Here is a 23,734-nt window from a genome sequence, read left to right on the forward strand (position 1 = left end):
TCTAGGCTAAGAACTTCAATTGCTTCCACCACTATGTTTAACTGTTTTAAACTGGATTATATTTGGCCGGTTGAGCAATGCCTGGTTTTCTCCACACATAACACTTAGAATTAACACCAAAAAGTTCAATCTTCATCTCATGAGACCAGAGAATCCTATTTCTCATATTCTGGGAGACCTTCATGTGTTTTTTTGTAAATGGTATGCAGGTTTTCATATGTCTTGCAGTGAAGTAGAAGCCTCCAGGACACTCTGCCATAAAACAGACAACAATGCTCTTCTCCCACGATTTCTTAGTATGGTTGGATGGCAAGGTCGAGGTAGAGTTGTGGTCATCCCAAACTTCTTACAATTAATGATTATAGAGGCCACTGTGCTCTTATGAACACAGTGGCCTGTGGCCTCTGCTAAACGTACGCCTTGAGTGATCCCTCAGTTATGTAACTATCCTTAGGGTTTATTCACACAGGTGTGTCTGCTTCTCATCCACAAAAACTGCAGAGGTTCAGTCCTTATTGTATCTATTTATTTCACATCTGCAAAAAAAAAAAACTGATGGGTTTCTAATCTATTTTTTGCCCTACCCAGTTTTTGTGGTGTGCATAAGCATCTATTGTAAGTAGACCAGGTCCCAAGCCTTCTAGAGGGCCCATGGCCACCCAAACCTCTTTGTACTGAGAAGGAAGAACCATTTCAACCATTTTATCTCATACAAATTTTCCTGGTCTCAATATACATGTATACAAGAGCCATTTCAGGACCTTTGAAGATCCAAAGCTCATTCCCAAAGAAGCTGATTCTGGTACCATAAGTAGGAAATGATTCCAGACGTGTTGGGGCAATAATATCCATACAGCCCAGAGCCCATGGCAGTCTTAATCCGTCGTTGTCGTGATATCACACTGATGCATGGTTCATTATATCAAATGGCACTGATTACTGTGATATTACCATGGACTAATTTTTTTATCCACTTGAAGTAAATAATGAATGACAGCAAGCAGAGATCTGATAAATTTATACAGGAAGTATGTTATTATCAAATTGATAGAAACAAAACCATTTGCTTAAGAAAGGTGGAGCATTAATGCTATGTGGGGGCAATCAAGATGTAACAGCACATTGTGGTGGTGCCAGGATTAGGGATGCGTGAATCCACTGGACCACCGCGGGAGGTGGTACTAGCCGACACCTGGGATTGGAGTCTAAATGGCACCTGGTCTTCACCAGAGCCCACCGCAAAGCGGGTTGGACTTGCTGCGGCAGGGTACCACCAGGTCATTCCACAGGTGCGACTAGCCCGCAGTGGCAACTGAGGTCGAGGTACCTTAGCAGCAGACAGACATTCTCTTGGTCAGATCCAAGCACAATGTCATGGCAGGAGGTAGAGATGCAACGTCAAGTCCAATCCGGGGTCAGCAACGGAAGGTCCAAGCAGATGGGAACGGGAACACAGGCACATGGGACACAGGACACGGGAACTCATGAGCAGGAACGCAGGATATACAGGAACATACAGGAATGCAGGAAGTCTCTGCAGTCAATCAAGCAGCTTCCTGATTTTTTCCTGAACACTGGCCTAGATACCGAATAATGACGTGACTGCCGAACTTTGCAGTGCAGGTCTGCTCATCACTACTAACCACCATCCATATAAGTCGGTATCTTGTTGTGATTGAAAGGCTACCTACCTAGGTGCTCCCTTGTTCGGGTCACCCCAAACAAATCTGGAGATGTGGGATTGAATAACCTAAATGTTCTCATAGGGACCAGAAGATTGTGGGGGAGGGGAGACATCTTAATAGAAGAATGTATTCTGACCAGCAATGACAGAGAAGGTTTCAACCATTTAGCTAAATCTTCTATGAGTTGCTGTATCTGTGGGGAATAATTCCGCTAAAGTGATGTTGAATAATAAGAAATGATTTGTATATGTTGACTTTTAGGCTGGATAGGGTGAAGAGCTTTGAAAGGGAAGTTTGTGGGTGGGTGCTTTATAATAGTTGGTCATCTGTGAATACGCTAACTGTAAAAGGAACCTTTCATGTCAGGATTTGAACAGATTGCCTCTGACACTGGCTCCAAAGAGAGCTGGGCATAGTGGGCATCCCTGACGGGTACCCCTGGCAATAATGATGGGATTGGATCTAATTGTGGGGAGTTTAAGTTTTGCTATTGGATGATCATAAAGCAATTGAAGGTAGGAAATTTGGTTAGAAGGAATATCAAAATGTTCCTGTACTTAAACAGGGCCAGAAGACTGTATCAAAGGCTTTCTGTATGGCTAAGGAAAGTATTAATAATAGGGAGCAAGTGCTGTTAGAGGGAAGGTTGATGTTTGGAATCATTGATCATGGCCCTGCATACATTATGAATCCCTGTACACTATGAAACAATACTCTACACATAATACATAAAAATAAAGATTATAAACTATTGCAGAATAATACATCCTACATAATACATATTCATCCTGTGGCCACTATGGTGGGGTATGATAACTGATATGAGAATTATGGAAAAAAGAGAAAAAAAAAACCGGACAGTAGAATGACAGAAAGTACGGAAAGTCATGTGTAAAGGAAGGGATAATAAAGACGTCCTCCTGCTGAAAACACCTTGTTGGGGTAGTATTACCAGCAGAAAAAGAGTGCAGTTGAATATATTCTTTATTATTTCTTATTAAAATCTAGATCGCCCACACACCAAGATGAGCATATCTAGCGTGACACATTATTTTACAGATAAAATTGCTTGACAGCCAAAAGAGTACCTGTGTGGTGAGTGGAAAACTCTATGACCACCCAGTATACCCTATAGATTCCTCCAGTTTCAAGTTTCACTCCAAACAAAGTCCAGTTAAATAACAGTTAAAGAGCATGGTAGAGGAGAAATAATAGCATTTAAACGGTATTTAATCACATATCCTATCAATCTAGACCACTAATAGGATACAGAAGTCAGAGGGGATCAATGGAATGCATATTCACATGCAATCACATTCACTTCCACATATACAATCGTTCATTGATACCATGCATTTATATCTCATTCTATGGTAGCATTTGGTAGTTCATATAGTGTGAATAGCACCCAAAATTATCAGTGCGTTTTACACTTAGATATTTCAACATAATGAGGAGACTCGTTGCTTAGTATGCAATATGTAATGACTAATATTACAATAAATCATAGACATGATGCATCATGCTAGAATATTAGATAAAACAGGCATAGTATAATTGTAAATTCAGGCCATTGGGAGCCACAGTATTCAGAAGGTAGATCCATCTGGCCTCCCTCTGATGAACCCTTCTGTCCCAATCATCTCCCCTCATTGGATATGGTATTAACTCAATTCCTATACATTTTAATACAGATGCTTGGCCATTATGGACTGAATCAACGTGGCGGGCAATAGGAGTGTCTCTTGCTTTATCAATATCACCTAGATGGTCACCCACCCTGCGACGGAACTCCTTAATCTTTTTCCCAATATACCCCTTCCCACAGGTGCATGTAGCTTTGTATATAACTTCTGTGGACTTACAGTTAATAAAGTATTTTATCTCATATGTTTTGTTGAAATTATTACTATAGAAAGTCCTTTTTGTCTTGATAAATGGACATGTAATACACCCACTGCACCTGTAGCAGGCCTTGGGTTTTACGATCTAACCATGTACCAGATGCGGAAGAGGGGACAAAGTGACTATGAACTACTCTATCCCGAATTAATCTCCCTCGTCTAAATGTTACTGATGGTTTTTTGTTAGTACATCTTCAAGATGTGGGTCCATTAGGAGGATTGGCCAGTGTTTTGCTATGATGTCCTTATCCTCCTTAGTGCCTTTAGCATATGTGGAATATCATCCTGATGATTTTATTCTCACTCCACCATCATACATCAGAGATTCCGATGATTTCCGATCCGGAACTGGCAGATTTTCGATGCTTCCATGACGTTTCCATCTATCTCATACCTGGCATCCCCAGAAGTGGCAGATGATGCATATCCGGTCATGTGATTAGCACGGCATCGTGTAGAGTTAGCGGAGGAGACAGGCTGCATAATAGGGGGGTGAAGCAGGCTGGCTGTATACTGAGGGGGGGGGGCTGGCTGTATACAGAGAGGTGAATGGCTGGCTGTATACAGGGGGGTCTGGCTGTATACTGAGGGGGCAGGCTGGCTGTATACTGAGGGGGGACTGGCTGTATACAGGGGGTTCTGGCTGGCTGTATATTGAGGGGGACTGGCTGGCTGTATATTGAGGGGGACTGGCTTTATACTGAGGGGGGAAGGCTGTATACTAAGGAGTGTTGGCTGGCTGTCAACTGAGGAGGGCATGCTGGCTGTATACAGGGGAGGAAAAGCTGGCTGTATACTGAGGGGGAGCAGGCTGGCTGTATACTGTGAATGGGGGGGGGGGCAGGCTGGCTGTATACTGAGGGGGGCTGGTGGCCGTATACAGGGGAGGCCGACTGTATACTGAGGGGGCTGGCTCTATATTGGAGGATTGGCTATATTCAGGGGGCTAACTGGTGGTGTTATATAGCATAGTAGTAATAGTAGTGAAAATAGTAATTATATTCCTGTACATAGAGGGCAGTATTATAGTAGTTATATTATTGTCCATAGGGGGCAGTATTATAATAGTTATATTCTTGTCCATAGGGGGCAATATTACAGTAGTTATATTCTTGTATATAGGAGGCACAATTATAACAGTTATATTCTTGTACATAGGGGCAGTAACATAGTAGTTATATTCTTGTACATAGGGGGCAGTATTATAGTACTTATATTCTTGTACATAGGGGGCAGTAATATAGTAGTTATATTCTTGTACATAGGGGGCAGTATTATAGTAGTTATGAAAGGGAAACAGGTATAAGTGCTCACACACCTGGATATGTAGTCTGTAATCCAGTCTCCATTCCTCAGGGATGCAAGAAAGCCTAGTCTGCCAGCCACGGACACGAATAGTGAAGACTCAAGTGCAAAAAATGGCTCAGCGTCAAATGGTGATAATCCACTCTTCTGAAACGCGTTGGTGTTTGCTATGGACTTTTTAATTTAAATGAAATAAAGGAGTACAGTCTCCCATAATCATGGTAACAATTAGCTCAATGCACAACCATATTTAAAAGAAAAAGGACCGACATGGACGGGTACACCCGATTCTGGTTGTCATTTCCTCTTTACACAGCTGATGCAATTACCACATTTTCTTACAATAAATTTTATACATTTCATTAGAAAATTGTCATGAGGTCTTCCCTCATGAGGTTCATACCTGAAGGGATCCTCGTGTTTAGATTCATGATCCAGCATTTCCTTAATGTTTTTAGCCAGTCTCCACCTATTTCTGGTCGATTAACCCCCTCCACACCAAAGGGCAGTATTATAGTTATATTCTTGTACATAGGGGCAGTGGGGGATATTTATCATACGCTGGCGCTCGTGTGCCAGCGTATGATAGCCCGATACATGAAGAGGCTTCTGCCTCTTCATGTATCGGGCTGTCAGCTGCGCAGCGTTTTTCTTACGCCAGGAAGGGCCTGGCGTAGGAAAAAACCGCAACCGGCGACTTTTCACGTATGAAAAGTCGCCGGCAGCAGCGAGTGCGCAGGCGCGGGGACAGCAACGCCCCGCGCCGGCCCACTCCAGTCCGGCCGCACCCCCCGCTCGACCGGCCGCGCCCCCCTTCACGCCCCTTCACGCCCCACTGGCGTGAAGGTGGCGGATAGTGAAAAATAATCGCAAAAGCTAGCAATAAGCTAGCATTTGCGATTATTTCAGGGCCTCTGCGCCACTGGCGGTGCGCAGAGGTCCTGATAAATATGCCCCAGTGTATATATATGTATAAGTCAGTATTAATTTGTTTTCTTTTAAAAAAGAAGCTTTATTCCTGTATAAGGGAGGACGTAAGAGTCTCTTTCTCTGTGCTGTACATGTTGATTTAGACCATCTATCAACAGTTTTTGTGGAATTTAGTAACTCAACCCACATCACATGGCCACTTCTACTTGTTTTGACTCCACCCACAGAATGGGGCCACTTTTAAAGTTTTTTTCCAGGGCCACTTTAAATTCCCAGCCCCCCCGCCTGTGAACTTGGTCTCGGCGTCACAAGCCACATACCTACCTGTGTGATAGATCGGCTTTTGCTACAAGCCGCAAAGGAGATGGCACTCTATCCATTCTAATACCCATAGGCTGTTAAGAAATTGAGATACAGTATGATTGTGCCAGTCTATATGCTAATATGGTGTTGCACTATTACTGATTTCCCTATTTTTATGTATTTTTCTCAGGGCACCCTGAGTTTTTCCCTCTGATGAGACAGATTGTGAAACGCATCAGGGAAGGGAGGTGCGGATGTACATATAGGGACAGTTTATTTGGGGACCATCCTTGTTAGAGTGGGAATTATCATTAATTGTAGGGCTAAGTGTATGGACATTTGCACCTACCTTCTCCCCATCACTAAATGGACAAGGGACCCATAGATATGCTCATCTTGGAGTGCGGGAGAACTGGATTTTAAATAAGAAATAATATAGAATATATTTTTTAACTGCGCTCTTTTTCTGCTGGTAATACTATTAGTCTGTGAGGCAAATACCTTCTGTGGCCTATTTTTGTATGCTCTGCTGACGATCAGAAGTGGGGTAGTCTAATCAGGCCCAGGTCGCAGGAGTGGTACAGTGAACTTTTATTGTTGCAAGGAATTACAGAGCGAACAGAGGGCAATTTCTGATGGCTCTTTTGAGTTTTATGGAGCAGAACGGTCATGCGTGTTCTTCTGCTCCATTACCGTAATGGAGCGACAAGGGGTTCGACTGAGGTACGTGGGACCCCATCAGTCCCCTCATTTTCGTGATCTGCGGGGGTCTCATCACTTTCAAGCTGCTTGACAAGATACTGGTATTAGATTATTAGGTCAATTTCCACTGATAGGTTACCTGTTTACTTACTCTCACCATCCCCACTGTATGGTGAGGAATATATACAGGGAGTATTCAGAACTAAATGTATCTTCAAATGTATCTTCAAGAAAAACCATCACAAGGCAAGCCACCACCTAAATCCAAGAAATTCTCCCCATAAATGCAACAATCTTATAAACAATGCTTTGCCAGGGAAGGGCATTATTATCTTAGATTAACTATGGAAAATGATCCTTTGAATCACTTACCATATCAGTGTCAGAAACTGGACCAAAACTGGTGACATATATTTCTGTCTTAACTTCTGTTACTGAATCTGAAAGCAATGAAAGACAAAACAAATCCAAATCACAACAGCGCAAAACATATTAAGTGATAAGACATTATTGTTTTTTGAGAGAAGACACAAGCAGCAAATTTTATTCATCTATTTTTTTTTATTTTTCCCATAAAAATTATGCAAAGAAAATTGCTAATATAATTCTGAGGTGCTCTGAGTGCCTCAGAAGACTAATTTGCATAATTTTTAAAACTCTTTTTTGGTGAAATCATAGACTAGTCAGTAGACTACCAGCAGACTGCCTACAGACACATAGGGGCAAATTTACTTACCCGGTCCATTCGCGTTCCAGCGGCGGCTTCTCCGCTCTGGATTCGGGTCCGGCCGGGATTTAATAAGGTAGTTCTTCCGCCGTCCACCAGGTGGCGCTGCTGCGCTGAAAGTAAACTCATCGCGCCGGAATGCACCGAGCTGGACCAGGTGAAGGTAAGCGGTCCTTATGCGACACATTTTCGGTTTTTAAATGCGGCGGTTTTTCCGAATACGTCGGGTTTTCGTTCGGCCACGCCCCCCGATTTCCGTCGCGCGCATGCCAGCGCCGATGCGCCACAATCCGATCGCGTGCGCCAAAATCCCGGGGCAATTTAAGTACAAGCGGCGCAAAACGGAAATATTCGGGTAACACGTCGGGAAAACGCGAATCGGGCCCTTAATAAATGACCCCCATAGTGTCAATACCTGATGCTCGCCAGCACAGCCAGCCAAGTCCTGACCTCCATCCTGATCGTGTTTGACAAAGACCTGAGTGTAGGTCGAAACGTCACACCTTTTGATCACTTCTGTGTAAATAAAATATCACTTTCTGGCATCAAAAACACATACGGAGTGCTTGGATTTACTTTTATTTGGATATTATCGGGGTGGGAACCCTAATCCTAAACAGCACCCAACATCGATGTGCGACCGCACAAATTAGATGAATAGTCAGTAGACTAGTCCGACTTACATGTTCCTTATAGTAGGAACTTATTTTATTATAATCTGGAACGCTGCAATTTCTCTGGAAAAGATTGTTAAAAAGTATGCAAATTAGTCTAAGTTGCTCAGGCTTAGGTCACCTGAGCACCTTTGCTAATAAGGTATTCACTGCCCCTCACTTAGGATGGTGTAAAATAGAGCACAATTTTTGGGATTATAAATAACTCAAATAAGAGAAATCTTCTGCCTGCAACATGCTTCAACATGACCAGTTTGGTAGTGGGTCAGTGTCACGGGTGTTCCTGCGACCCACATCCCAGGTGACGGGTACCCCCCCTCAGACTTCTTTACCTCTGCTCCCGATACAGCAGCCTGGCGCGTGCGCCCGCGCTTGGAGATATAAAGGGCCAGCACAACACTAATTTGTGCTGGTCATTTCCAGGAATTTTATAAAAGCCAGCCACTTCCTGCATTCCCCGCCAGATCTTTGTGCTTCATGCCTCAGAGAAAGCTTGTTTCGTTGCCTTGTGCCTGCCTGCTTATTTCCTGTTGTGACCACAGTTCCGTTCCTGACTTTGACTCCGTGCAGCCTGCCTTGACCTCTTGCGTTGTTCCTGACGTTGATCCCGTGATGCCCGTCTCTACCTCTTGAATGTCCCCGACCACGTTATTGCCTCACAAGTTTGCACCACGCCTTGGCCACCACTGTGAGAAAAGTCGCACCTGCGGAGCGACCTGGTGGTACCCTGTCGCAGCAGGTGCATCCCTTGGCAGGCTCTGGTCAAAACCAGGTGCTACATAGACTCCACTCCAGGTGTCGGCTTACACCAATGCCTACGGTGGTACAGAGGATCCACTACCTCAGATCATAACAGTCAGTAATGGAGTGGGGTGGCATTTCTTTGGAGGCCCGCAGAGCCCTCCATGTGCTTGCCAGAGGAAGCCTGACTGCCATCAGGTTCATCCTAATACAGGACAATGCTGGACCTAGAAGTGTGCAACATTTGACCAATGTCTCCTCCTGTGGTAATAACTTTTCAACACTTTAACATATCCCTGTGATTTCAAATGTTCTACTTTTTAGACAAAAAGTCATAGCACAATTTTTTTTTTTGTAGAATCCTTTTGTCATTCGTCTTATTTATGCTTCCATAACAGTATAACTGACCCTATTTTGGAAACTACACCCCTCCATGAATTAATCCAGGGTATAGTTTACATTTTAACCCCACAGGTGAACCCCAAATAAAATGCATAATGGATAGTGCATAGTAAAAAAATATCCATTATGTCATATTGTGCCCAGTTCCTGCCACAGGAGACAAACACCACAAAAATCATAATATGTGTTCTCCCGAATAGGGCAATACATATGGGGCCAGAGGTCGCACTAACATTTTTCCGGAAGGGTAATAATACTCCTCTCACCATTTTTGAGGAGTATTTTTAGCCGAGGAAGAGTATGGAATTTTCAGTAATACAAATATATAACTCCAAGTTGTATAAATTGTTAATAGCCAGCCCAAAACCCCCTACCTCCACACGCTGAGCAGGCTGAGGCTGCCGCCTGTAAATTTATTTCATTTATTTTTCGGGGGTTGAGGGTATAACACTTTTTTTTTTTACACTGTTTATTTTTTACTAGATAGTCCTTCCCAAAAACATAAGCCTTCTGACCAATGCACTTGGGTTCACTAACTAGCAAGATGTGTTTGGCCACGATAAAGTTGCTACTTACTGAGCACAAGTGTTTTGGTTCAGAGAGGATTTTTTTTCAATAGAATGAGTCTCAATACAATGTGAAAACATTGGGGTCTTTATTTTATCCCTTATTTGTAATGCCTGGATCATTGTACAAGCACTGTCACCTCCTGTGCCCTCCTCCTCCTCATAGATTGTAAGCTCTTGTGACCATTGGACAAGCACTGTCACCTCCTGTGCCCTCCTCCTCCTCATAGATTGTAAGCTCTTGTGACCATTGGACAAGCACTGTCACCTCCTGTGCCCCCCCTCCTCTTCATAGATTGTAAGCTCTTGTGACCAATGTACAAGCACTGTCACCTCCTGTGCCCTCCTCCTCCTCATAGATTGTAAGCTCTTGTGACCATTGTACAAGCACTGTCACCTCCTGTGCCCTCCTCCTCCTCATAGATTTTAAGCTCTTGTGACCCTTGTACAAGCACTGTCACCTCCTGTGCCCTCCTCCTCCTCATAGATTTTAAGCTCTTGTGACCATTGGACAAGCCCTGTCACCTCCTGTGTCGTCCTCCTCCTCATAGATTGTAAGCTCTTGTGACCATTGTACAAGCACTGTCACCTCCTGTGCCCCCCCTCCTCTTCATAGATTGTAAGCTCTTGTGACCATTGTACAAGCACTGTCACCTCCTGTGCCCTCCTCCTCCTCATAGATTGTAAGCTCTTGTGACCATTGTACAAGCACTGTCACCTCCTGTGCCCCCCCTCCCTCCTCATAGATTGTAAGCTCTTGTGACCATTGTACAAGTACTGTCACCTCCTGTGCCCCCCCTCCCTCCTCATAGATTGTAAGCTCTTGTGGCCATTGTACAAGTACTGTCACCTCCTGTGTCCCCTCCTCCTCCTCATAGATAGTAAGCTCTTGTGACCATTGTAAGATCACTGTCCCATGCAGTCCACCCATGCATAGAACCTCAATCATAACTATTTTGTATTGAATGCATCTTATGTCAGGCTCAGGTAACCACTATTAATCAATTGAACTCCCTGGGAATAGGTCAGTCACACAAACCTGTGAGAGCACCACAGCAGGCACAGGACCCCCACCACAGCAGGCACAGGACCCCCACGACAGATGACAACAAACACCTTTGAAATCAAACACTTCTCCACTCTCCTTCTAGCTCTCAGACTTTGCCAAATCTGCTAGTGTGCATGTGCAGCTATATCTATTAGTACTAGAGAGACGGGTCAGGAGGGGAGGAGGAGCAGAGACCCCAGTAGTGGTCACATGTCCTGTCCTCCTGCCTGTGCCTTGCTCCGCCCCTTTTTAGTGTAATGTGATTCCCCTGCTGCTCCCTATATGTGAAGTGACACAGGACACGGCAGCTTGGAGGAGACAGTGACGGCAGCAGTGAGGGCTCAGGGGGCGTGGCTTTAGCTTCCCTTCTGCCGGCAGAAGCAGAGTCGTCTCTGCAGTGTAGTGGTCGGGGTGCACGTGACTGCTCTGTGCGCTCCGCTGTCCGCTCTGCTCCTTACACACTAGCAGGCGGCAGCTGCACATCGCTACTGCTCAGAGCCAACGCTTTTACAAGAAAATCACCAAGCGTATTTATACGCTTGGTGTTTTTTTTGGAGAGTAAATCAGCCTCTGCATGCGTCATAGACGCTTGTAGAGGCGTTATTGCGATCTCTGTGGGGCAGTAATCTACAGGCTGGACACACATCAAGGCTTAGAAGGGAAGAAGCAGCATGCAGCATGATGTATAAGCCGTGCATAGTACATCAGGGTAAAATCTCCATGTGAATGTGCAGGGATGTGTGATATATACAGAAGCACTCATTCATACATAGTCCTAGTTTTTCTGGGCATGTTTCACAATGGTAAATGGTGTCCTTCCAAATTATTTTTTGGAGCTCACCCTGCACCTTTTTTGTGTCCTTCCCTTCTTTGTAGTTTGGGGAACTTCTCCTGGAAAGTGCTGCCCTGGTACAATACGCGTTGTGGCCTCGCTTCTAGAAGGGCTGGCACTCCCACATTCATGGTCTCCAACAAAATTCCCCTGGCCTGCACATCAATATAACACATAAGAATTATATAGTGCTATCTGAATTATGTGCATGGCCAGCTTCTTGTACCACACCCTCGATTTTCACGTGGCATTGTATGGCACCGGGTCCGCCAATGTACTTGTTATAATCCAGTATGTAGTCAAGTTTGGGGGTTTCTGTAGTGGTAGCTCATACTGGGACAGGGGTGGTGGTGTGCCCATGTATTATTGTTAAAAGGATCTCTCTCTTATATTTGTACTTAACACTCAATACAGAGTCACTGCATAGTGTCCTGCTCTCCTGCCTTCTAATTTTTTGCCCAACAGCGATTTAGGGAGACCTCTCTGATTACTGCGTACAGTGACGCAGTATTTATGGAAGTGAGGAATAGTCTAGTGGTGCTGTAGAAATTGTCCAGGTGAGGTGGAAGCCATGAGGAGCAGGAGGTTGTTATGGCGAACTGTATGTACATGTACATGGATGACTTACTGAAGAGAAAAAAATATCACGGGTTATGGGGAAAAAACATTATTTAATTCCTAAAGGTTGGACTTGATGGACTTGCATCTTTTATTCAGCCTTGTATACAATGATACTATACTATGTTTCGCAGGGGGGTATGCCTGAGCAAACTTGGCACTTAAATGGTCTAGTATGGGCCGGACTTTAAACAAACAATCATAACTGGGCTCATCTCTGGGTGGGCACTGTGTGTTGTCAGTTTAATGAAAAAATGTATGGATGGCTTCAAAGCGCATCCTGCTCTTAGCCATGCGGAACATCGGTGTGTGGTACAGCATGTCTGTGCTCCAGTACTCCCTTATTGATGGCTTCTTTACAATCCCCTTGCAGGTCACTGGAAGATAAGGAAGAGGAGAAGTAGTAGGGGACATCATCCCCACTAGCTGACTAAGGGTTCTTGCAGGTCACTGGAAGATGAGGAAGAGGAGAGGTAGAAGGGGACATCATTCCCACTAGCTGACTGTGTGTCAGAGGCCAGCATGTTTCATGTCTTCCACACTGTGTACATCTTCTGAAACATTGTACACAGAAAAATAAGATAACGTGCACCAGAAAAATTAGATAACGTACATCAGAGAAATTAGGTAGTGTGCACCCGACTACACAGTCAAACCGCACAGCGGGCACACAGAAAAAAAAATAGATATTGAGCACCAAACTACATGGACAAGCCGCACAGCCAGGACACAGAAAAAATTGGTAACAGCACCAAACTACGTGTACACCTGCAGGCGCTCTGGAAAAAAAAAATCTATCAGCACTGCGTAAAAAGGCGATACAAATGCACCTTGTTTTACCCAAGAAGCCCTAACTACCGCTAAAGATACTGTGCAGCACTGAAAAGTGTGTCCAGTGCAGAACAATGCTAACACAGCAGACTGAAAAGTGTGTTTGGATTCAGAAGGGGAGACAGGAGATGGAAAAAACGAAGGACAAGTGTGATCACACAGGGAATATACAGGATGCAGGAGGGAACTGATAGGGATCAGACAGAGTAAAAGTGATTTTGGTAACGCTCAGGAGATAAAACCTTTTGCGGGAGCGATACAATTGATCGGGCAACATCAGTAGGAGGTTCTCCAGCCTCCGATACCTGAGTCCTAACGTGATATCACCATGTCACGTGACATGGTTACATGCAATGCACCGGGTGTGCTAGTGCTGTACTAGTACGTCGCTGAGCGCAAATAGCGGGAGTGCGAAGGGGTTAATCAGATGTTTGGGTAATCTGTGGAGGAGGAATGTGTGTTTCTGAAGGTTCCTGTTTATGTTTTTTGGGAGTTTGTTGGAATAGAAGTGTTAGCTTCCCTTTGGGACTACATTTCATAGTTGCAGCTGAATATTTCTAATCTGGTATATTTTCCATTAGCTGCTGTTCTTGCAATGTGGTGTGTACACACTTTACTGCAATTTTTTTTTTTCTTTCATTGTTCTTCATTGAAAACTGCATGAATAAAAACTTGGAAAAAGGTGTATCATCGGTTCCAGTCTCTTCCTTGCTCCCCAGAATGTGGCTTAGGATGCATTAAAATTCTCTGTGTTTTTGTTTGACTTTTCATAGTGTGAACTGTGATGTATGTTGCTGGCTGTATTAAGACTACCACATCCTCTGGTCCAGCAACAGATAAGCTGCTGTGATGGACAGGCCTCTGCTCCAATCACCTGGGGCTGGGGTTCTCTGGCCACCTGAACAAGATAAATATCTTGTTCACACCTAGTTTTCTGCTAGTTATATTTCCTTGCCAACTCCATATTACATTCTCTTGCTATCCTTCTGTATTTCTGGTTATCCAATCTTTGTATTTTGACCATACCTTTGTATTATGATTTTGTGCCTTATTTGCTACCTCTGCTGTGACCCAGACCACTGACCTCTCTTTTGTGTTATTTGTTTTGTGTCCTCAATTTGGTGGAAGTGAACATTGACCAGTTCCTCGCCTCTGGTTAGGGAGGACCCAGCAAGCGGGCAGGTGACAGTTTGGGGGTGCAGTTCAGGGCTCATTGCCTTGTTTCTTTATTACAAATGAGTTAGTTATCCAGTGAATGTCCCCCCATTTCAATTAAACACTATTCTACTCTTGTGGACACCGGAGATAGCAAAGAAGAGCATTCTGTTATATCACCAGGTAGAAGCTTCAATATGTGTAGGCAACTGTTTTATTCTTGTGAACAGTGGGGGTTATCTCAAATATCTAAACTGTTAGAAGGAGCACATTTTAGTATTAAAGTGGGCAAAATGTAGCATGTCAGTCAATATACATTGTTTTTAAATACAACTCTATTGTGTATATCCGCTCACTCACGTTGTTGCTAGCAGCGTGTAGAAGATCACATTCTCCTCTGCAGCCCCCGGTGCAAGGAATCAATCAGTCCTGACGGCCGGCCAGAACATGTTGAAAGGTAAGGAAGTATTCCAGCACTCGCAAAATCTTCTAAAATCATAGCATTTTATTGAGACAATGCCTTTATACATCGATTGTTATATGCTATTCTGTTTCCCTGCTGGAACTCTATGCGCATGTGCTAATTACTCATGCGCTGTTTCACCTGGCTATGTTCCTTTTAAGAAGTGTATTTGGTGGATACACGTAGATCATGACCAAGGACTCAACAATTTAGTCCAAACGCGTAGATTGTGTATCGGTGGTCACACAAGATATGGCTGCGCGTTTTTAATGTGAAGAATAAAATGCTATGATTTTAGAAGATTTTTGTGAGTGCTGGAATATTTCCTTACCTTTCTATTGTGTATATAGTTGTTTAAGCATACATTGGACAGAGTGCTTTAAACTGTTCAATTAAATGTTAGCACAGAACTTGGTATGAACTTAGCTTAACTTTACTGGTTCCAATTCCATCATTGGGAGTTACCATAAGTAGTCAAAAAAAATTCTTACCCCCAAGTCCTGGTCTTAACCTGTTGTCATAACCATCAAGAAGTCGATCCAGGATCCTGGTGAATAAAGTGATGTTGTCTTTGCTGTCATCCACAACTTCAGGAGCATGCTTAGGTGACAACCTATGATACCAAAGAATGATAGTCAGAGCTAATAGAACTGTGTATTAAATTGAACCAAATATATTACCGTATTTTCCGGACTATAAGGCGCACTTAAAAGCCTTGGATTTCCGTGGAAATCCAAAGTGCGCCTTATAGTCCGGTGCGCCCTATGTATGGCGCTGGGCAGCGGACCATACTTACATAGGTCCCCGCTACTGGAGACCGGAGACCTCCAGCGGGAACTGCAGACCACGCGGCACGAACAACTTCTGCCGCGTGGTCTGCAGTTCCCGGTGGAGATCTGCTGTCTCCGGTAGCGGGGACCTATGTAAGTATGGTCCGCTGCCATCCTCCACCTCCCCCTCACCTTCCCCGCGTTCCCCGTCGCGTCCCGTCGCCGCGTCCCGTCGGGTCTCCGCTCCGCCCCCGGACCTCCGCCACGCCCCCGGACCCCGCGCCTTATAGTCCGATGCGCCTTATATATGGAATTATTACATATATAAGGCGCATCGGACTAATGCGCCTTATAGTCCGGTGCGCCTTATAGGGCAAAAAAATACGGTACTTTTTGGGCAGGATTTTTGCAACGGAAATTTTTCATGCATCTATTTGCATGGTTTGTATCAGGTATGAATAACAGCTGCAGCATTTGGCTTGAAACGCGTAACCAATATGCTTTTTTCCCCTAATTTTTTTTCCGTATTAACTATGGACTAAGCCTTTATATCTAAGGAGCCAGTACTGGAAGTTTTCTCTTTTGTCTGAAGTCTAACATTGCTGGAACCGGACTAGCTAATACTCCACGTGTATGGCCAACCCTACATGGAATGGACTTATCACTAATGTGGAGAGCTGGACTTTAAAAAAGAAAAGAAGGATGATATTAACAAATACTACAATTGCACTATTATCTTAGAGTGCTAATTATATTAATAATACCGTATTTTCAGACTATATGATGCACTTTTTAGCAAGAAAAATCTTGCTTAAAAGAGCCTGCAACTTATAAACCAAAGGTCAGCAGGATCTAGCACTGCCAGACCCTCCTGATCGCTGTCCTGGAGATTGGGTGAAGCACTGACAAAGCACTTCACCAGATCCCTGGGAGAGCAGACCCTCTGTGCTGCTCTCTTCCTCTCCCTGCTGTCCCAACACGAGTATTACCTGCAGGCCTAGAGTGTTTTCAGTAGTATGTGACTGATTGCATGCTTCCTGCATCAATGCAACGTCCTTAAAACCTTTCATGTTTCCAGGAGATGAGGCTAGAGAAGAGATGTGTTTGTGTGTGACCAACAGAAAATTTTAAATTGGGATCAAATATACTTTTCCTTTTTTGTATGGCTAAATCTGGGGTGCATCTAATGTTAAGATGCATCTTGTAGTCCAAAAATATATAAAAAATTCAACTTATCACACAAAATTGCTTGCAGAGTAACCTGGCTATATGGTAAAAAAATTATAAAATAATGGCTTTTAAAATGGAGAAATGCTATATTGGTAAGGCCCAATCAACAGTACCTATAATTATTTTAATTATTATTTAATGAATGGGTTCATCTGTACTGCTGATTCATTATGTCAGAGATATTTTGTGTTTTGCCAATTTTCTAACTGGTATTTCACATGTTAGTTATTATTTCCCCTTATCCGCAAGATGTTGTTGTAGATACCGGTGCCAGACAACTGTCATCTCATTGATTCAGATAATGCCAATTCTAAACAAACAGTGAACAGATGGGGAGAATGTACACATTTTCAAACAATTCTGTCATGTGCTAGAGACTATTATTATAGCGTTGAATTTACCATATTCATTTCTGCAATCTATATGAACCCAATGAAGACCAGTAACAGGATGTATAATCCCTAATGTATTTCTATGTCTCAAATATGCTTTTAATGGAAAACTGTTACAGTGAGCACTAACTTTATCCAAAATGACTGTGCATACAGAAATAGGAGGCAATGTATATTCAATATTTTCCTATAAAGCTACACACCGATCTGCTAGTTCATCCTACAACTGAACAATCTGTCTCCATGAGACACAGTAAATTGAAATAGAGAGGTTCCAGCGCACACCAGATATTTTGATTCGAAAGGGTAGATTTTAGTTCTAAGCATATGATAGTTTATTGAACATGTATATAAAACGAGGGACCACAATGCGTTTCGGAGATTAACAAGTACCCCTTTTTCAAGTGAAATTTCTCTATATACATAAACATTTATTCTTATAGAGAAATTCCACTTGAAATAGGGGTACTTGTTAATACCCAAAACGTGTTGCGGTCCCTGATTTTATATATATTTGTTCAATAAACTGTCATATGTTTACAACTAAAATCTACCCTTTCAAATCAAAACATTTAGTGTGCGCCGGTCCCTCTCTCTTTCAATTTACTGTACTAAAGCTCGTCTGGCACTCCAGACTAGAGGTCCAAGATGCAGGCTGCACCCTTGGAAATTATCTAATACATTTACAACCACATCAGGTGAGCATGTGTTATATTGGTCGCCTTATAATATCACCTTATGAGCTCTCGCCCATTTTCTACTGCTATTTCTTCTATATCAGACACAATTCTGAAGGGCTAAAACTAAGGGTTCTTTCACAATGGCTTTGTATTTCACATCCGTGGCTCAGTGATTTTCACGGATGCCTCATAAAGCCATTCATTTCTATGGGTGTTTTCACATTAGTTGATAAGTGAAAATACAAGCCAATCAGTGAAAATACAAGCCAATCGAAAAAATCTTGAAATTTTCTATTTTTTAACTGATGAGGCCGAGTCTGATGAGGCTGCAAAAACCAGGTGCAATGTTTTTGAAGCAGTATTAAACTTTCAGCTTTTTTTGCAGACACGGAGACAAAGCGGATGCATTACGGAGACAAAACGGGAGAAAAACAGAGGCACAACAGATCTGCAACTGAAGCTGAGCACAAACGCCAATGTGAAAAAGCCCTAACATAGACACATAAGATAGGGAACAAGACCTGTTGCATTGCTAAATTGAAGCACAATTATGGGAAAAAGATAGGAGGCCATAAACACTGATACGACACATTTAGAATTTTGATTTGAGATATAATTACACAGGCCTTGTGCCAAAAAGTCAATAACAATCTTTATTAACTAATCTTGTGTGAGAAGACAATTAACCCCTTAAGGACACAGGGTTTTTTCGCTCATTTCTCGCTCTCCACCTTAAAAAATCCATAACTTTTTCATTTTTCTGCGTACAGAGCTGTGTGAGAGCGTAACAAATTTTACTTTCCTGTAATGTTATTTATTTTAACATGCCGTGTACTGCAAAGCTGGAAAAAAATTCCAAATGTGGAAAAATTAAAAAAAAAAACGCATGTGCGTCACGTTCTCGTGGGCTCAGTTTTTACGACTTTCACTCTTCGCTCCAAATAACACCTCTACTTTTTTCTTTGGTTCGGTGCGATCGCGGTGATACCAAATTTCTATAGGTTTTATTGCATTTTAATACATTTTCAAAAATTAAACGAATGTGTACAAAAAAAGAAAACAACATTTTTGCCATCTTCTGACGCTAATAACTTTTTCATACTTTTTTTGCGAAATGAACCAACGTTTTTTGAGGACCATTTTGAGGTCTGTGCGACATTTTGATAATTATTAATTCCATTTTTATGTGATGTAAAAGTCGCATTTCGGACATTTGGGCGCCATTTCCCGTCTCGGAGGTCACCGCCGGCCATAACCGTTTTTATATTTTGATAGATTGGGCATTTTTGGATGCGGCCATACCTAATGTGTTTGTGATTTTTACTATTTATTATGTTTTATATCAGTTCTAGGGAAAAGGGGGGTGATTTGAAATTTTATAATTTTTTTTAAAAAAATTTTTCCTTTTTTATTTCACTATTTCTTAGACCATCTAGGGTACATTAACCCTAGATGGTCAGATCGTTCCTACCATATACTGAAATACTTCTGTATTGCAATACGTGGCATTTTTGCATGTTATTCGTTACAATGAGCCACTGCAGAAGCCATTTAGCCTCGGGTCAAACGAAGACCCGAGGCTACCATGGCAACCGATCGCCTCCCCCCCCCCCCCGATGACATTCAGGGGAGCGACGATCGGATTAAAGATGGCGGAGCGCAGTGTTAAGGGGTTAAGTGGGTTGCCTCATGACAGAAAAAATGGAACCACTGTATAAATTACTTTTCTTCCTGAGTGTAGGAAATAGTGTTGCATCTTGAGCCCTCCCCTTTAAAGGGGCACATTTACTAAGGGCCATGCACCAGTTTTCTGTCAAACTGTGCATGTTCCTTTTGAGTGCAAACTGCTTGTACAGGTATTTAAGAAGTGCCTGCCCCACAGTTGTGTAGCATGTGACCCTTTTGTGGCAGCACTAGTCATCATACAACACAAATTTCTGCACTGAAAGGGTCGTTACGATGCTTAGTCAAACCATGCGCCACATTTAACCCCTTCCTGACGCAGCCCTTTTTCGTTTTTGCGTTTTTATTTTTAACTCCCCACCTTCAAATATCTATAACTTTTTCATTTTTCCATGTACAAAGCTGTGTGATGACTTGTTTTCTGCGTAACAAATTGGACTTCATGCATATTCCATGCCGTGTACTGGGAAGAGGGAAAAAAATTCCAAATGTAGTGAAATTGCATTCGGCCATTTTCTGTTGGGCTTGGATTTAACAGATTTCACTGTACGCCCCAAATGACATGTCTACTTTATTCTTTGGGTCGGTATGATTACGGGGATACCAATTTTGCATAGGTTTTATAATATTTTCATACATTTAAAAATGCTAAAAACTATTTTGCCATCTTCTGGCGCTAATAACTTTTTTATACTTTAGTGTACGGAGCTGTGGGTGGTGTCCTTTTTTTGCGACTTTGGATGACGTTAACGTTAATGCTATCATTTTTAGAACTGTAAGACCTTTTGATCATTTTCTAAAGAATTTTTGAAAATGCAAAAATGTGCCATTTTTGACTCTCGCCGCTATTTTCCGTTACGAGGTTAAACCCAACAAAAAAAGTTATTATATTTTGATAGATCGGGCATTTACGGATGCTGTGATACCCAATATGTTTATGATTTTTACTGTTTAATTATATTTATATCAGTTCTAGGAAAAAGGAGGGTGATTAGAATTAAGTTTTTTTATTATAATTTTTTCTTCACTTTTTTTATTTTTAATATTTTTAAGACTCCCTAGGGTACTTTAACCCTAGGTTGTCTGATCGATCCTATCATATACTGCCATACTGCAGTATGGCAGTATATGGGGATTTTCCTCCTAATTCATTACAATGTGCTGATTTGAAAATTGTAATGAAAGGGTTAAAAAGAGACAGCCTCAGGTCTTCGGAAGACCCGAGGCTGTCATGGCGATGGATTGCCGCTCCCCGATGACGTCAGGAGGACGGCGTCGCCATTTTTTTAGACCACCGGCAGCTTTGCCTGTGGCGATCAGCGGGTTCGCACCCGTGATCGGTGCAGGCACTGACCACGGGTGTTGCTGGGAAGCCTTTCCTGCAATATGCAGCAAAGACTTATCGGCTATGGAGAGGGCTCAGCCTGTCCTTGGCATGTTACGTCCGATTATGTCACATGTCAGTAAGGGGTTAACATGCAAATTCCAACTGAAATGTATCACATGCCCCATGTTGCTCCATATTCCAAAAAATAAGTGGTGCACTCTGTAGGAGAAGTGCGGTGGGCACCAGAAATCCTGAATCTAGTGCCCTCTGGACACTACACAGGGAAACTACACAATGGGGCTCATTTACTTACCCGTCCGACAATAACGCACTGTGCCACGATCACATAGATCATGCGCCCGATATCCTGCACTTCCCCACTCAAGTCAGACGGAGTTCAACTTCTTTTTTTAAGTGCTTGAGCTTGCGACACAATTTGAAAGTTAAGTCCCGCGCTCAGTCAAAATCAGTCAGTATAGCATCCAGGAACAAATCCAGCACTTTCACGGGAGATGCAGATAAAATCAATGATTCTTTATTTCCAAACTTTAAAATCCATAATACAGCAAAGTGAAACGGCACACATCAGACCTTCACGTTTCGTCATACTGACTTAGTTATGGTCTAGTGAAAACAGAGACACACCTCACCTATTTCAACCCTATGTTCCACACCTGTGAAATCAGGAAAAAAATCATGTGATGCAAAATGTTAACAGGCACGCAGGATGTTGACTGCACGCAAACAAATGCTATAAAATGCCTGTTACTCTGTTTCACAGATAGTGGAAGATGTAATATACATATAGTACTTTAAAAATAGTATATATATGGGGCGTGGCCTGGCTATGGAGGAGTAAGGAAGCAACCTTGCTTAGCTCCCGGGTTTAGCCAGGATTCCGCCACAGAATCCATATCCATCCTGCCTGATCCCTCCCCACATGGGTCCCAGAAAGAAGAGGGGAACAGGGCCTGCCGCCCCAACCCCATCGAGGCCCGTACCGAAGGGAATTGACCGGTACATGGTCCCTCAGGCCTCCCAGGACACGCGGCCTCCGCCAGCAGATGCGAGGGACCTGATTGACCTGGCCCCCCCCGACGACTCACATCAAGGGTCCATCCTCACAGCCCTCCCCTGCTCACCGGGAAATGGTCCGCAGCCAGCAGAGGGACTCGATGCCGGGAGTCCGGAGCGGCAAGGTGAGCGCGCCATAATGGCGGATGTCGCGGCCTCCTCTTCCACTCAGGCGCGGGCCTGCACTTCCGCCGGGCCTCCGAAACTCCGCGCACACTGTGCTGGTGCGGCTCCGTCCTCTCCCGACCCTGCTCCGGCTCCAGAAGTTATAAAAGAGGCCGCCGACGCTCCGGTGCTGAGGACCCTGAGCCGGAACGTCCCACCGCGGCCCCTTGAGAAGTCCCACGCAGTATCTCCTGGCCTTGTTGCCCTCCGGTCAGGACTGAACGGCACATGCCTCACTCCAGTCCGGGGTGACACCTCTCCACAGCACAGCCCTTCTACAGCTCCAGTGGCGACAGGTGAGAGGCAAATCCCCCCTGAGGTTCTGGACTTTGACCCGATAAGGGTCTCACAAGTGCAGGAGGCCACAGGAACCCACCCAGGGAAGGCCATAGACCTATGTCCCTTGACCCCTGAGTTCTACCCCCCAGGAGCTGAGGGGGCCGCTGCTTATGGGTCAGCAACAGATACATCTCCCCTCCATGCAGGGTTATACCCAAATGTGACGGTCCTGAAGGCCCCTCCGCTGAGCGGTGAGAGAGGCTCGTCGCCCCCACCCCTACCTGCTGGCACCATCAGGGGTCCCCCAGGAGCCTCTCCAGATTCTCCGGGTATCTGGCATCAAAGTGCACAGATGGCACAGTCTCCTGGCCCTCCAGAGTCCTCCTTATCAAGGAGCCCGCGTTTATACTACAACAGCACCCAGGACAGTGATCCTGATCAATCTCTTGGTGAATCGCCCACAAGGGCAGCTTCAATCTCTCCGCAGCCTTTTTCAAATTATCAACGCAACCCGCTTGAAGCAGGTGTGCTGGCAGACATACGGGCTCTCCGTAACCATATCAGAGCCATCCCAACCAGAGAGGATATGGAGAGTTATGTGGCTCGCCTTGAACAATCGTACAGAGTGGAGATGGCCGGCCTGCGTGAGGAGGTCCAACAGATTGAACAAAGAGTATCCACCAACGAGTCCTCCTACCGCACCGTTACTGAAAGACTCTCAGCTCATGATACTCAGATCTCTCTTCACTCACAACAAATCCTGGCCCTCTCTGAGCAGATGGATGATGCCGAGAATAGGGGCCGCAGGAATAATATCAGAGTGCGGGGACTACCAGAAGCTATCGACAACCAGCAGATCGATAGTACCCTCAGAGCCATATTCAACAACATTCTTGGGGTCCCTGTGGACTCTCCGTTAGAGCTCGACAGAGCCCACCGAGCCTTGGGCCCTCGTCCGAATGATCTGTCGCGACCTAGGGACATCATCTGCAGAGTCCATAGATACCAGCTCAAGGAGCAAATTATGAATAGAGCACGGGAGGCCGGCAGAGTACGCTACCGGGATGCAGAAATTCAGCTGCTGCCTGACCTGTCTCGCTTGACACTCCAGAAGCGTAGGGCCCTTAAGCCCCTCCTGAACATTCTACAGGACAGGAATATACCTTACTCGTGGGGCTTCCCATTTCGCCTCCAGGTCAGGCGCGACGGCGTAACAACAGCACTTCGTCATCCTGGAGACCTCCCTGC

At 44.0% G+C, this 23,734-nt stretch overlaps 1 protein-coding gene across 2 annotated transcripts in view; it reads right to left on the reverse strand.

The window, feature by feature from the left end:
- Positions 1 to 23,734, reverse strand: part of GABRA3 (gamma-aminobutyric acid type A receptor subunit alpha3) — a 231,767-nt gene that overhangs the window by 158,472 nt on the left and 49,561 nt on the right. For both annotated transcript variants that reach the window (XM_072124878.1, XM_072124877.1), the window contains exons 3-4: positions 15,378 to 15,499; positions 7,202 to 7,269 (exon numbers count right to left, since the gene is read on the reverse strand). In XM_072124878.1, coding sequence (XP_071980979.1) covers positions 7,202 to 7,269; positions 15,378 to 15,499 — 190 coding nt within the window. The remainder of the gene's footprint in view (positions 1 to 7,201; positions 7,270 to 15,377; positions 15,500 to 23,734) is intronic.

This window comes from Engystomops pustulosus, chromosome 9 (genome assembly GCF_040894005.1).
Source record: "Engystomops pustulosus chromosome 9, aEngPut4.maternal, whole genome shotgun sequence".
NCBI lineage: Eukaryota > Metazoa > Chordata > Amphibia > Anura > Leptodactylidae > Engystomops > Engystomops pustulosus.